General features: G+C 45.3%; 1 protein-coding gene across 1 annotated transcript; it reads left to right on the forward strand.

Moving 5' to 3' along the window:
- The first annotated feature begins 436 nt into the window (after nt 1–436).
- Nucleotides 437–2,353, forward strand: LOC128663325 (uncharacterized). The gene has a single exon (XM_053717600.1). It carries the CDS (start codon nt 437–439, stop codon nt 995–997), a length of 561 nt encoding a protein of 186 aa, XP_053573575.1. The 3' UTR covers nt 998–2,353.
- The last annotated feature ends 11,979 nt before the right edge of the window (nt 2,354–14,332 follow it).

Consider the following 14,332-nt stretch of genomic DNA (forward strand, 5'->3'; position numbering starts at 1 on the left):
GCAATCAGCAGTTCTCTGTGGCTTCTGAGTGATAATTTAACTATATATTCAACCCCATCATGGGGGGTTAAACAGTGTTTCAGGGTCACTTGTGATAAAATGACATGTTCTAATGAATAGCGCTGCAGGATCTGTTGGCGCTCTACAAATAACCGATAATAATAATAAGAGCATGTAATTGTATCACTATAATAGCCCTTTAAAGTTACAGTTACACTGCCTTCAGTACAGGCCTAGGGGAACATTTCAAAGGAAAATGGCAACTGTTTGTTTGTTCCTTGGAGTCAGATAGCATTGACCTCTACAGAATTTGCATTCTTTGTAAGATATATAACAGTTTTCTATGCGTAACAATTTTGGTTTTATATATATATATATATTTATATATTTATATATATATATATTCTTGGGATTTTCAGTTTAACAGAACTTCAGAATGGGCAGTTTGGTGAGCAGCATACAATGTTTCTGCAGGAGGATCTACCCTATGAATGCTCGGGTTGTGATGCTTGGACTAGATGGTGCTGGAAAGACCACTATACTCTATCGGATGAAGCTCAACATGACTGTCTGCACAATCCCAACCGTTGGATTCAATGTGGAGACGCTGGATCATGTTAATGGTATGTGCCTTACAATGTGGGACATTGGCTTGGGGGCCAAGGGTCGGCAAATGTTGAGACCATATCTTACCAACTCTCATGGATTGGTGTTTGTGGTAGACAGTAAAGATGCTACGAGACTTAAAGAGGCCAAGGAGACCCTCTTCAGATTACTAGAAGATGATGACACAAACATGCCTCTTCTTGTGTTGGCCAACAAACAAGATCTGGAAGGTGCACATAGCCCATTGGAAATATCTGTAGACTTAGAACTTGAAAAAGTAACATACAGAAAATGGGATATTTTAGGATGTTGTGGCAGTACAGGAGATGGTCTTCTGGAGGCTGTGGAAAGGCTTTCTGCAATGATTAGAGAACATGAACACAAATCATGAGAATTTATGTCCATCAGAAAGAGGGATCTCTTTGCAGTCTCTATAATAACAGCACAGTAGTATGATGTGATATATTCAGAGAATATAACTTTTATTTGTATATATATATACATAAGAAACTTTCTTTGAAATGAAAAGATATATTTACAAAATGTAATATGAACAAAGAAAACTTTTTTATATTCTCCCATATACTTAAGTAGTTGAAGTTCACAAAACTAACAGCAGATGGCAGTAAACCTGTGCATTTGTTCTTTTCAATGCTTAGATTTTTGACTAACGTTATCCTTTATTTTCCAGGATTTGGATTTGCCAGTTTGACCTAAAGGTGTGTGTGTGTATATATTATATATATATATTGTATCAAAAAGGTGCAGTAGTCAGTCTTCATAAAAGAAAGTCTCTATTAACAACTCGTTAAAAACATCCAGGAGGTACACGAAGCAGCATTCAAAATCACAGTATCTGCTAACATGTTTCGGCCTTCAGGCCGTAATCATAGCTATAATACTTAGCACCTGTACCCTTTAAAAAGCAACAGAGCCACCTTGATATAGTAGCACTATACTTAAATAGATGAATATATATAAGGAGTATCTTAGTGCTGATCGCAAAAATACTACTTTAGTCGATAATGTAAATAAATAAAGAGGAGATAAACAATCTCAAGAGAGTGTATAGTATGAGTAACTTATTTTTATATTTAAACAATGCATAGGTTAAACTACAAATGCATGTCAGTTACTCAAGCATATGTTCATCATTAATCATTTACATTATTTTTGTTGCTGTTTTTTGTTATTTTTATTTTCACCAACAAGAGTGAGAGAAATATATATCTTAATATATTAGATCAAGTTGAAATAAAATTAAAATGAAGTAAAATGAAATAAACCAACCTAGGCTAGACCAGAGTAAGACTGCATATTTACATAGAAGATGTTACACATATATATGCACAGTCTTAAACATACTTAGATTTGAACATCTTAGATAGACACACAATAAACTCAATAAACAAATAGAGAGTAAAAAGTAAAAAGTAAATGAGAAAATGAGTCCAAAATACATCAATAGTGTCTATTGGCTATATACTTATACACCTATATATACATATATACTTCTCTGAATAGAGCATATATGCTTTGTTTTACTTTGTTTAGTCTTGTATAGACCATAGTTTAATACTCAATACAGAGAAAACACAACAAAGAGCCAGTATATATGTATATATATCGGAAAAACCTGCAATGTTCATATCCTTTGTCTGTCTACCTATGTATATAGATATGATAGATTATTAAACCCATTTAATAAATCACTGTTAACTTTATTAATAAATTTATTTATTTATTATGTCTGTCTTATTATCTTATCTCGCATAACATGGTCAAACTCTATCTATTAATTCTAACTAAATCAGATCCTATCTATACCAAGGCTGTTCAAAGTCTGCTGGAGAAGAGGAAAAAGGGATCATCACTGCCAATGGTTAATGAGATCATATTCAGAATTTAATCCTTTAGGTACCCTTGTTTGTCATTTAAAAATCCAATACATTTCCCTCTTCCCCAGCAGACGATCCCTGTCTCCCTCTCTAGGGGGACAGTATACTCGTTCAATAGCCTGCCATCTCAGAGTTTGGAGACTTTTTTGATGTTTATTTGCAAAATGCTGTACAAGCGTTGTAGTCGCCTGTCCAGCCTGTATTGTAGACAAGTGGTTACGCATTCTCACTTTTATCTCATTTGTCGTTAATCCCACGTACTGCAAGTGACATGCTGTACAGGTGAGGAGATAAATAACGTATGTTGAAGTACACTTGAGACAGCTTTCTATTGGAAATGTTTCACCTGTGTATTCTGACCTGAAAATGTTAGATGGTAAAACATATTCACATACCTTGCATTTACTAAGACATTTAAAGATGCCTTTATGTATGAGCCAAGAGCTTTTTGGTTCTTTTAGAACCGGAAGCACTGAGGGAGATAAGATATTCCCCAATGTAGTAGTACGTCTAAATGAACAACGTAAGCCTTTAGAAATACACTGTTCCAATTTGTCATCAGCTGCCAAAAATTTGAAATGTTTTTTTACAATGTTACATATTTCAGGGTACTCTTCACTATATTCAGTAACGAAGGTAACACCTTTATGATCATTGGGTGCATTTTTATCTGTATGGATTAGTTTGTTTCTATCCATTAAATCTACTTGACGTTTTGCCTTAGAGATTATTTTCTCCTGATAACCCCTATTTCTTAATCTTGTAGATAGATCTAGAGACTGCTGTTTATATACTTTATCTGATGTGCAATTGTGTTTGACCCTAATGAACTGACCCTTAGCCACTGCAAAAGGCACATGACTAGGGTGACAACTTTTGCCATGCAAGAGAGCATTGCCAGCTATGGGTTTACAATATATCTCAGTTTGAATATTACCCTCTCTTGTACCAATCAAAGTAATATCTAGAAAGTAATACAACACATAGAAACACCCAGCACTCACCAGCTAGCTCACAGCTAAGATAAAATCACAACTGGAAAGGTTAGTCACCGCATCTGGCCAAATGGGAAAGCTCAGGCACCACGTCAAGGTCCTTGACGTGGTGCCTGAGCTTTCCCATTTGGCCAGATGCGGTGACTAACCTTTCCAGTTGTGATTTTATCTTAGCTGTGAGCTAGCTGGTGAGTGCTGGGTGTTTCTATGTGTTGTATTACTTTTTATTTGTAATCTCCCTTGGTTCTTGCACCCATTCCGGACTGGGGTTAACTGCCTGTGGCTCTGGTGACATCACAGCTTTTTTGGAGTGCTATTTAGCACCCAGGGCTGGATGTTGCTGAGTCACAGGATGTGTACCTGATCCGGTCTTGGAGTGCAGTTCCCTTCCATGTTTTGTATTTTCTATGGGTGATTACAGCCACCTGTGCACCCCTTCTTTGTTCTCAGTTTGTTTGGCTCTGTGAGCTCGCATGATGGTGTGCCTGTGTTAGGGACTCAGGCTATGGAAAGGACCTTGACGTGGTGCCTGAGCTTTCCCATTTGGCCAGATGCGGTGACTAACCTTTCCAGTTGTGATTTTATCTTAGCTGTGAGCTAGCTGGTGAGTGCTGGGTGTTTCTATGTGTTGTATTACTTTTTATTTGTAATCTCCCTTGGTTCTTGCACCCATTCCGGACTGGGGTTAACTGCCTGTGGCTCTGGTGACATCACAGCTTTTTTGGAGTGCTATTTAGCACCCAGGGCTGGATGTTGCTGAGTCACAGGATGTGTACCTAATCCGGTCTTGGAGTGCAGTTCCCTTCCATGTTTTGTATTTTCTATGGGTGATTACAGCCACCTGTGCACCCCTTCTTTGTTCTCAGTTTGTTTGGCTCTGTGAGCTCGCATGATGGTGTGCCTGTGTTAGGGACTCAGGCTATGGAAAGGACCTTGACGTGGTGCCTGAGCTTTCCCATTTGGCCAGATGCGGTGACTAACCTTTCCAGTTGTGATTTTATCTTAGCTGTGAGCTAGCTGGTGAGTGCTGGGTGTTTCTATGTGTTGTATTACTTTTTATTTGTAATCTCCCTTGGTTCTTGCACCCATTCCGGACTGGGGTTAACTGCCTGTGGCTCTGGTGACATCACAGCTTTTTTGGAGTGCTATTTAGCACCCAGGGCTGGATGTTGCTGAGTCACAGGATGTGTACCTGATCCGGTCTTGGAGTGCAGTTCCCTTCCATGTTTTGTATTTTCTATGGGTGATTACAGCCACCTGTGCACCCCTTCTTTGTTCTCAGTTTGTTTGGCTCTGTGAGCTTGCATGATGGTGTGCCTGTGTTAGGGACTCAGGCTATGGAAAGGACCTTGACGTGGTGCCTGAGCTTTCCCATTTGGCCAGATGCGGTGACTAACCTTTCCAGTTGTGATTTTATCTTAGCTGTGAGCTAGCTGGTGAGTGCTGGGTGTTTCTATGTGTTGTATTACTTTTTATTTGTAATCTCCCTTGGTTCTTGCACCCATTCCGGACTGGGGTTAACTGCCTGTGGCTCTGGTGACATCACAGCTTTTTTGGAGTGCTATTTAGCACCCAGGGCTGGATGTTGCTGAGTCACAGGATGTGTACCTAATCCGGTCTTGGAGTGCAGTTCCCTTCCATGTTTTGTATTTTCTATGGGTGATTACAGCCACCTGTGCACCCCTTCTTTGTTCTCAGTTTGTTTGGCTCTGTGAGCTCGCATGATGGTGTGCCTGTGTTAGGGACTCAGGCTATGGAAAGGACCTTGACGTGGTGCCTGAGCTTTCCCATTTGGCCAGATGCGGTGACTAACCTTTCCAGTTGTGATTTTATCTTAGCTGTGAGCTAGCTGGTGAGTGCTGGGTGTTTCTATGTGTTGTATTACTTTTTATTTGTAATCTCCCTTGGTTCTTGCACCCATTCCGGACTGGGGTTAACTGCCTGTGGCTCTGGTGACATCACATCTTTTTTGGAGTGCTATTTAGCACCCAGGGCTGGATGTTGCTGAGTCACAGGATGTGTACCTGATCCGGTCTTGGAGTGCAGTTCCCTTCCATGTTTTGTATTTTCTATGGGTGATTACAGCCACCTGTGCACCCCTTCTTTGTTCTCAGTTTGTTTGGCTCTGTGAGCTCGCATGATGGTGTACCTGTGTTAGGGACTCAGGCTATGGAAAGGACCTTGACATGGTGCCTGAGCTTTCCCATTTGGCCAGATGCGGTGACTAACCTTTCCAGTTGTGATTTTATCTTAGCTGTGAGCTAGCTGGTGAGTGCTGGGTGTTTCTATGTGTTGTATTACTTTTTATTTGTAATCTCCCTTGGTTCTTGCACCCATTCCGGACTGGGGTTAACTGCCTGTGGCTCTGGTGACATCATAGCTTTTTTGGAGTGCTATTTAGCACCCAGGGCTGGATGTTGCTGAGTCACAGGATGTGTACCTGATCCGGTCTTGGAGTGCAGTTCCCTTCCATGTTTTGTATTTTCTATGGGTGATTACAGCCACCTGTGCACCCCTTCTTTGTTCTCAGTTTGTTTGGCTCTGTGAGCTCGCATGATGGTGTGCCTGTGTTAGGGACTCAGGCTATGGAAAGGACCTTGACGTGGTGCCTGAGCTTTCCCATTTGGCCAGATGCGGTGACTAACCTTTCCAGTTGTGATTTTATCTTAGCTGTGAGCTAACTGGGGAGTGCTGGGTGTTTCTATGTGTTGTATTACTTTTTATTTGTAATCTCCCTTGGTTCTTGCACCCATTCCGGACTGGGGTTAACTGCCTGTGGCTCTGGTGACATCACAGCTTTTTTGGAGTGCTATTTAGCACCCAGGGCTGGATGTTGCTGAGTCACAGGATGTGTACCTGATCCGGTCTTGGAGTGCAGTTCCCTTCCATGTTTAATATCTAGAAAGTGCATGGTATTATCACTCAGGTCACTAGTGAATTTTAAACCAATTGTGTTCAAGTTGATATGTTCAATGAATAATGCAAAGTCTGAGCTAGAGCCCTGCCAAATTAGGAGGAGGTAGTATATATATATTAGTAAAAAGTGTATTGGGTGAGCTCATATTAGTAAAAAGTATATTGGGTGGTATTATAGAAATGTGTTTTTGGATCATTTTGTGGCACAATGGATGGAGTGTGGTCCCACAATTAAAGCAAAATCCTTGTGCTTTGTGGACTGAAAGGGACTTACCCCCATCACACACATACATACACACACACACAGAGTCTCACATACAGTCGCATGCATGCACATACAAATATATATATATATATATATATATATATATATATATATATATATATATATATATATAAACAAACGCACACATATACACACACGCACACATATACACACACACACATACACGCGCACACATACATATACACACATATTAGAGTCTAACATACACACACACACTTATATACACGCACGCACAGTCTCACGCATACACACACAGTGTCTCACATGCACACAAACACACACAGAGTCTCACATACACATACACACACACACAGTCTAACATACATATACATACATACATACATATACACACACACAGTCACACACACACACACAGCATCCATACACACATGCGTGCACACACTCACGCACACAAATACACACACACAAACACACACAGAGTCTGACACACATACCTACACATACATGCACACAAACACACACATACCTACACATACATACACATACTCAAACACACACATGCTCACATACACGCACACACACAAAGAAGTGTCTACACACATGCAGATGAAAAGCCATAACCCTGAAATATACAGATCAAAACAATGGTACTACATTCTTTTCTGCCCTTCTCTGGTCCTCCTATATTAATATATCCCCTCTACCACTCTTCCCCTTGCATTCATTAACTTATCTATTTCTCACTTTGTCCCTTTCTTTCTCGCTAACCTTTCTATCACTTTCCCACTCTCTTTCTTACCAATTAGCTATTCCCTAGCTCAAGCAATATTCTAATCTCTAAGACTAATCCCTTTTTACTGCCCCAGCTCTGAAACCCTGGTTGTTGATGTCACTATATTTATATATATATATATATATATATATATATATATATATATATATATATATGTATATATATATATACAGGGAGTGCAGAATTATTAGGCAAGTTGTATTTTTGAGGATTAATTTTATTATTGAACAACAACCATGTTCTCAATGAACCCAAAAAAACTCATTAATATCAAAGCTGAATAGTTTTGGAAGTAGTTTTCAGTTTGTTTTTAGTTATAGCTATTTTAGGGGGATATCTGTGTGTGCAGGTGACTATTACTGTGCATAATTATTAGGCAACTTAACAAAAAACAAATATATACCCATTTCAATTATTTATTTTTACCAGTGAAACCAATATAACATCTCAACATTCACAAATATACATTTCTGACATTCAAAAACAAAACAAAAACAAATCAGTGACCAATATAGCCACCTTTCTTTGCAAGGACACTCAAAAGCCTGCCATCCATGGATTCTGTCAGTGTTTTGATCTGTTCACCATCAACATTGCGTGCAGCAGCAACCACAGCCTCCCAGACACTGTTCAGAGAGGTGTACTGTTTTCCCTCCTTGTAAATCTCACATTTGATGATGGACCACAGGTTCTCAATGGGGTTCAGATCAGGTGAACAAGGAGGCCATGTCATTAGATTTTCTTCTTTTATACCCTTTCTTGCCAGCCACGCTTTGGAGTACTTGGACGCGTGTGATGGAGCATTGTCCTGCATGAAAATCATGTTTTTCTTGAAGGATGCAGACTTCTTCCTGTACCACTGCTTGAAGAAGGTGTCTTCCAGAAACTGGCAGTAGGACTGGGAGTTGAGCTTGACTCCATCCTCAACCCGAAAAGGCCCCACAAGGTCATCTTTGATTATACCAGCCCAAACTAGTACTCCACCTCCACCTTGCTGGCGTCTGAGTCAGACTGGAGCTCTCTGCCCTTTACCAATCCAGCCACGGGCCCATCCATCTGGCCCATCAAGACTCACTCTCATTTCATCAGTCCATAAAACCTTAGAAAAATCAGTCTTGAGATATTTCTTGGCCCAGTCTTGAGGTTTCAGCTTGTGTGTCTTGTTCAGTGGTGGTCGTCTTTCAGCCTTTCTTACCTTGGCCATGTCTCTGAGTATTGCACACCTTGTGCTTTTGGGCACTCCAGTGATGTTGCAGCTCTGAAATATGGCCAAACTGGTGGCAAGTGGGATCTTGGCAGCTGCACGCTTGACTTTTCTCAGTTCATGGGCAGTTATTTTGCGCCTTGGTTTTTCCACACGCTTCTTGCGACCCTGTTGACTATTTTGAATGAAAAGCTTGATTGTTCGATGATCACACTTCAGAAGCTTTGCAATTTTAAGAGTGCTGCATCCCTCTGCAAGATATCTCACTATTTTTGACTTTTCTGAGCCTGTCAAGTCCTTCTTTTGACCCATTTTGCCAAAGGAAAGGAAGTTGCCTAATAATTATGCACACCTGATATAGGGTGTTGATGTCATTAGACCACACCCCTTCTCATTACAGAGATGCACATCACCTAATATGCTTAATTGGTAGTAGGCTTTCAAGCCTATACAGCTTGGAGTAAGACAACATGCATAAAGAGGATGATGTGGTCAAAATACTAATTCTGCACTCCCTGTATATACTAGTCCTAAAGCCCGTTCACACAGGCCATTTTATGCAGTACGCGGTCCCACCCCTTGCGCTCTCTCCCTCCCGCTCTCTTTTGCTCTCTCCCCCCTCTCTTTTGCTATCTCCCCCCATCTTTTGTGTTCTCTCCCCCTCTCTTTTGCGCTCTCTTTCGCCCCCTCTCTTTTGCTCTCCCTCTCTTTTGCTCTTTCCCCTCTCTTTTTGCTCCCTCTCTCCCCCCTCTCTTTTGCTTTCTCTCCCCCCTCTCTTTTGCTCTCTCCCCCCTCTCTCTCTCCCCCTCTCTCTTGCTTTCTCTCTCCTCCCTCTCTTTTGCGCTCTCTCTCCCCTCTCTTTTGCGCTCTCTCTCCCCCTCTCTTTTGTGCTCTCTCTCCTCTCTCTTTGCGCTCTCTCTCTCTCTCCCCTTCTCTTTTGCGCTCTCTCCCCCCTCTCTTTTGCGCTCTCTCTCCCCTTCTCTTTTGTGCTCTCTCTCCCCCTCTCTTTTGCGCTCTCTCTCTCTCCCCTTCTCTTTTGCGCTCTCTCTCCCCCTCTCTTTTGCTTTCTCTCCCCCCTCTCCTTTGCTCTCTCCCCTCCTCTCTTTTGCGCTCTCTCTCTCCCCCTCTCTCTTGCTTTCTCTCTCCTCCCTCTCTTTTGCGCTCTCTCTCCCCTCTCTTTTGCGCTCTCTCTCCCCTTCTCTTTTGCGCTCTCTCTCCCCCTCTCTTTTGCGCTCTCTCTCTCTCTCCCCTTCTCTTTTGCGCTCTCTCTCCCCCTCTCTTTTGCACTCTCCCCCTCTCTTTTGTGCTCTCTCTCCTCTCTCTTTGCGCTCTCTCTCTTCCCTTCTCTTTTGCGCTCTCTCCCCTCTCTCTTTTGCGCTCTCTCTCCCCTTCTCTTTTGCGCTCTCTCTCCCCCTCTCTTTTGCGCTCTCTCTCTCTCTCCCCTTCTCTTTTGCGCTCTCTCTCCCCCTCTCTTTTGCACTCTCCCCCTCTCTTTTGTGCTCTCTCTCCCCCTCTCTTTTGCGCTCTCTCTCTCTCACCACTCTCTTTTGCAATCTCTCCCCACTCTCTTTTGCACTCTCTCTCTCCCCCCTCTCTTTTGCGCTCTCTCTCTCCCCCTCTCTCTTGCTTTCTCTCTCCTCCCTCTCTTTTGCGCTCTCTCTCCCCTCTCTTTTGCGCTCTCTCTCCCCCTCTCTTTTGTGCTCTCTCTCCTCTCTCTTTGCGCTCTCTCCCCTTCTCTTTTGCGCTCTCTCCCCCCTCTCTTTTGCGCTCTCTCTCCCCTTCTCTTTTGTGCTCTCTCTCCCCCTCTCTTTTGCGCTCTCTCTCTCCCCTTCTCTTTTGCGCTCTCTCTCCCCCTCTCTTTTGCCCTCTCTCCCCCCTCTCTTTTGCTCTCTCCCCCCCCTCTCTTTTGCGCTCTCTCTCTCCCCCTCTCTCTTGCTTTCTCTCTCCTCCCTCTCTTTTGCGCTCTCTCTCCCCTCTCTTTTGCGCTCTCTCTCCCCCTCTCTTTTGTGCTCTCTCTCCTCTCTCTTTGCGCTCTCTCTCTCCCCTTCTCTTTTGCGCTCTCTCCCCCCTCTCTTTTGCGCTCTCTCTCCCCTTCTCTTTTGCGCTCTCTCTCCCCCTCTCTTTTGCGCTCTCTCTACCCCTCTATTTTGCGCTCTCTCTCTCCCCCCTCTCTTCTGCGCTCTCTCTCTCTCCCCTTCTCTTTTGCGCTCTCTCTCCCCCCTCTCTTTTGCACTCTCCCCCTCTATTTTGTGCTCTCTCTCCCCCTCTCTTTTGCGCTCTCTCTCTCCCCCCTCTCTTTTGCGATCTCTCCCCACTCTCTTTTTCGCTCTCTCTCTCCCCTCTCTTTTGCGCTCTCTCTCTTCCCCCTCTCTTTTGCACTCTCTCTCTTCCCCCTCTCTTTTGCTCTGTCTCTCTCCCCATCCCTCTTTTTTGCTCTGTCTCTCTCCCCATCCCTCTCTTTTGCTCTTTCTCCCCCTCTCTTTTGCACACTCTCTCTCCCACCTCTCTTTTGTGCTCTCTCTCTCCCCCCTCTCTTTTGCGTGCTCTCTTTTTCCCCCTCTCTTTTGCTCTCTCTCTCACCCCCCTCTCTTTTGCGCGCTCTCTCTCCCCCTCTCTTTTGCGCTCTCTCACCCCCTCTCTTTTGCGCTCTCTCTCTCCCCCTCTCTTTTGCTCTCTCTCTCTCCCCCCTCTCTTTTGCCCTCTCTCTCTCCCCCCTCTCTTTTGCGCTCTCTCTCTCCCCCCTCTCTTCTGCACTCTCTCTCTCTCCCCTTCTCTTTTGCGCGCTCTCTCTCTCCCCCCTCTATTTTGCACTCTCTCCCTCTCTTTGTGCTCTCTCTCTCCCCCTCTCTTTTTTGCTCTCTCTCTACCCCCTCTCTTTTGCGATCTCTCCCCACTCTCTTTTGCACTCTCTCTCTCCCCCCTCTCTTTTGCGCTCTCTCTCTTCCCCCTCTCTTTTGCACTCTATCTCTCCCCCCTCTCTTTTGCTCTGTCTCTCTCTCCATCCCTCTTTTTTGCTCTGTCTCTCTCCCCATCCCTCTCTTTTGCTCTTTCTCCCCCTCTCTTATGCACACTCTCTCTCCCACCTCTCTTTTGTGCTCTCTCTCCCCCCCTCTCTTTTGCAGTCTCCCCCTCTCTTTTGTGCTCTCTCTCCCCCTCTCTTTTGCGCTCTCTCTCTCTCCCCCCTCTCTTTTGCGATCTCTCCCCACTCTCTTTTGCACTCTATCTCTCCCCCCTCTCTTTTGCTCTGTCTCTCTCTCCATCCCTCTTTTTTGCTCTGTCTCTCTCCCCATCCCTCTCTTTTGCTCTTTCTCCCCCTCTCTTATGCACACTCTCTCTCCCACCTCTCTTTTGTGCTCTCTCTCCCCCCCTCTCTTTTGCAGTCTCCCCCTCTCTTTTGTGCTCTCTCTCCCCCTCTCTTTTGCGCTCTCTCTCTCCCCCTCTCTTTTGCTCTCTCTCTCTCTCTCCCGACTCTCTTTTGCCCTCTCTCTCTCCCCCCCTCTCTTTTGCGTTCTCTCCCACCCTCTCTTTTGCGCTCTCTCTCCCTCCCTCTCTTTTGCACTCTCTCTCCCCCTCTATTTTGCGCTCTCTCTCTCCCCCCTCTCTTCTGCGCTCTCTCTCTCTCCCCTTCTCTTTTGTGCTCTCTCCCCCTCTCTTTTGCAGTCTCTCCCTCTCTTTTGCGCTCTCTCTCCCCCTCTCTTTTGCGCTCTCTCTCCCCCTCTCTTTTGCGCTCTCTCTCTCCCCCCTCTCTTTTGCGATCTCTCCCCACTCTTTTTGCACTCTCTCTCTCCCATCTCTTTTGCGCTCTCTCTTTTCCCCCTCTCTTTTGCACTCTCTCTCTCCCCCCTCTCTTTTGCTCTGTCTCTCTCCCCATCCCTCTCTTTTGCTCTTTCTCCCCCTCTCTTTTGCACACTCTCTCTCCCACCTCTCTTTTGTGCTCTCTCTCTCTCCCCCCTCTCTTTTGTGCGCTCTCTCTTTCCCCCTCTCTTTTGCTCTCTCTCTCACCCCCCTCTCTTTTGCACTCTCTCTCTCCCCCCTCCCTTTTGTGCTCTCTCACCCCCTCTCTTTTGCGCTCTCTCTCTCCCCCTCTCTTTTGCTCTCTCTCTCTCCCCCCTCTCTTTTGCCCTCTCTCCCCCCTCTCTTTTGTGCTCTCTCTCCCCCTCTCTTTTGAGCTCTATCAACCCCCCTCTCTTTTGCGCTCTCTCTCTTCCCCCCTCTCTTTTGCACTCTCTCTCTCCCCCCTCTCTTTTGCTCTGTCTCTCTCCCCATCCCTCTTTTTTGCTCTGTCTCTCTCCCCATCCATCTCTTTTGCTCTTTCCCCCCTCTCTTTTGCACACTCTCTCTCCCACCTCTCTTTTGTGCTCTCTCTCTCCCCCCTCTCTTTTGCGCACTCTCTCTTTCCCCCTCTATTTTGCTCTCTCTCTCCCCCTCTCTTTTGCTCTCTCTCTCTCCCGACTCTCTTTTGCCCTCTCTCTCTCCCCCCCTCTCTTTTGCGTTCTCTCTCCCCCTCTCCTTTGAGCTCTATCTCCCCCCTCTCTTTTGCCCTCTCTCTCTCCCCCCTCTCTTTTGCGCTCTCTCTCCCTCCCTCTCTTTTGCACTCTCTCTCCCCCTCTATTTTGTGCTCTCTTTACCCCCTCTCTTTTGCGATCTCTCCCCACTCTCTTTTGCACTCTCTCTCTCACCCCTCTCTTTTGCGCTCTCTCTCTTCCCCCTCTCTTTTGCACTCTCTCTCTCCCCCCTCTCTTTTGCTCTGTCTCTCTCTCCATCCCTCTTTTTTGCTCTGTCTCTCTCCCCATCCCTCTCTTTTGCTCTTTCTCCCCCTCTCTTATGCACACTCTCTCTCCCACCTCTCTTTTGTGCTCTCTCTCCCCCCCTCTCTTTTGCAGTCTCCCCCTCTCTTTTGTGCTCTCTCTCCCCCTCTCTTTTGCGCTCTCTCTCTCCCCCCTCTCTTTTGCGATCTCTCCCCACTCTCTTTTGCGCTCTCTCTCTCCCCCTCTCTTTTGCTCTCTCTCTCTCCCGACTCTCTTTTGCCCTCTTTCTCTCCCCCCCTCTCTTTTGCGTTCTCTCCCCCCCTCTCTTTTGATCTCTATCTCCCACCCTCTCTTTTGCGCTCTCTCTCCCTCCCTCTCTTTTGCACTCTCTCTCCCCCTCTATTTTGCGCTCTCTCCCCCCTCTCTTCTGCGCTCTCTCTCCCCTTCTCTTTTGTGCTCTCTCTCTCCCCCTCTCTTTTGCAGTCTCTCCCTCTCTTTTGTGCTCTCTCTCCCCCTCTGTTTTGCGCTCTCTCTCCCCCTCTCTTTTGCGCTCTCTCTCTCCCCCCTCTCTTTTGCAATCTCTCCCCACTCTTTTTGCACTCTTTCTCTCCCATCTCTTTTGCGCTCTCTCTCTTCCCCCTCTCTTTTGCACTCTCTCTCTCCCCCCTCTCTTTTGCTCTGTCTCTCTCCCCATCCCTCTTTTTTGCTCTGTCTCTCTCCCCATCCCTCTCTTTTGCTCTTTCTCCCCCTCTCTTTTGCACACTCTCTCTCCCACCTCTCTTTTGTGCTCTCTCTCTCCCCCCTCTCTTTTGTGCGCTCTCTCTTTCCCCCTCTCTTTTGCTCTCTCTCTCTCATCCCCCTCTCTTTTGCACTCTCTCTCTCCCCCTCCCTTTTGTGCTCTCTCACCCCCTCTCTTTTGCGCTCT

The sequence above is a fragment of the Bombina bombina genome, chromosome 1, assembly GCF_027579735.1.
Source record: "Bombina bombina isolate aBomBom1 chromosome 1, aBomBom1.pri, whole genome shotgun sequence".
Taxonomy (NCBI): Eukaryota; Metazoa; Chordata; class Amphibia; order Anura; family Bombinatoridae; genus Bombina; species Bombina bombina.

Excerpts from the sequence above, each read along its gene's own strand:
- LOC128663325 (XM_053717600.1), top strand. The coding sequence starts at position 437 with ATGGGCAGTTTGGTGAGCAGCATACAATGTTTCTGCAGGAGGATCTAC.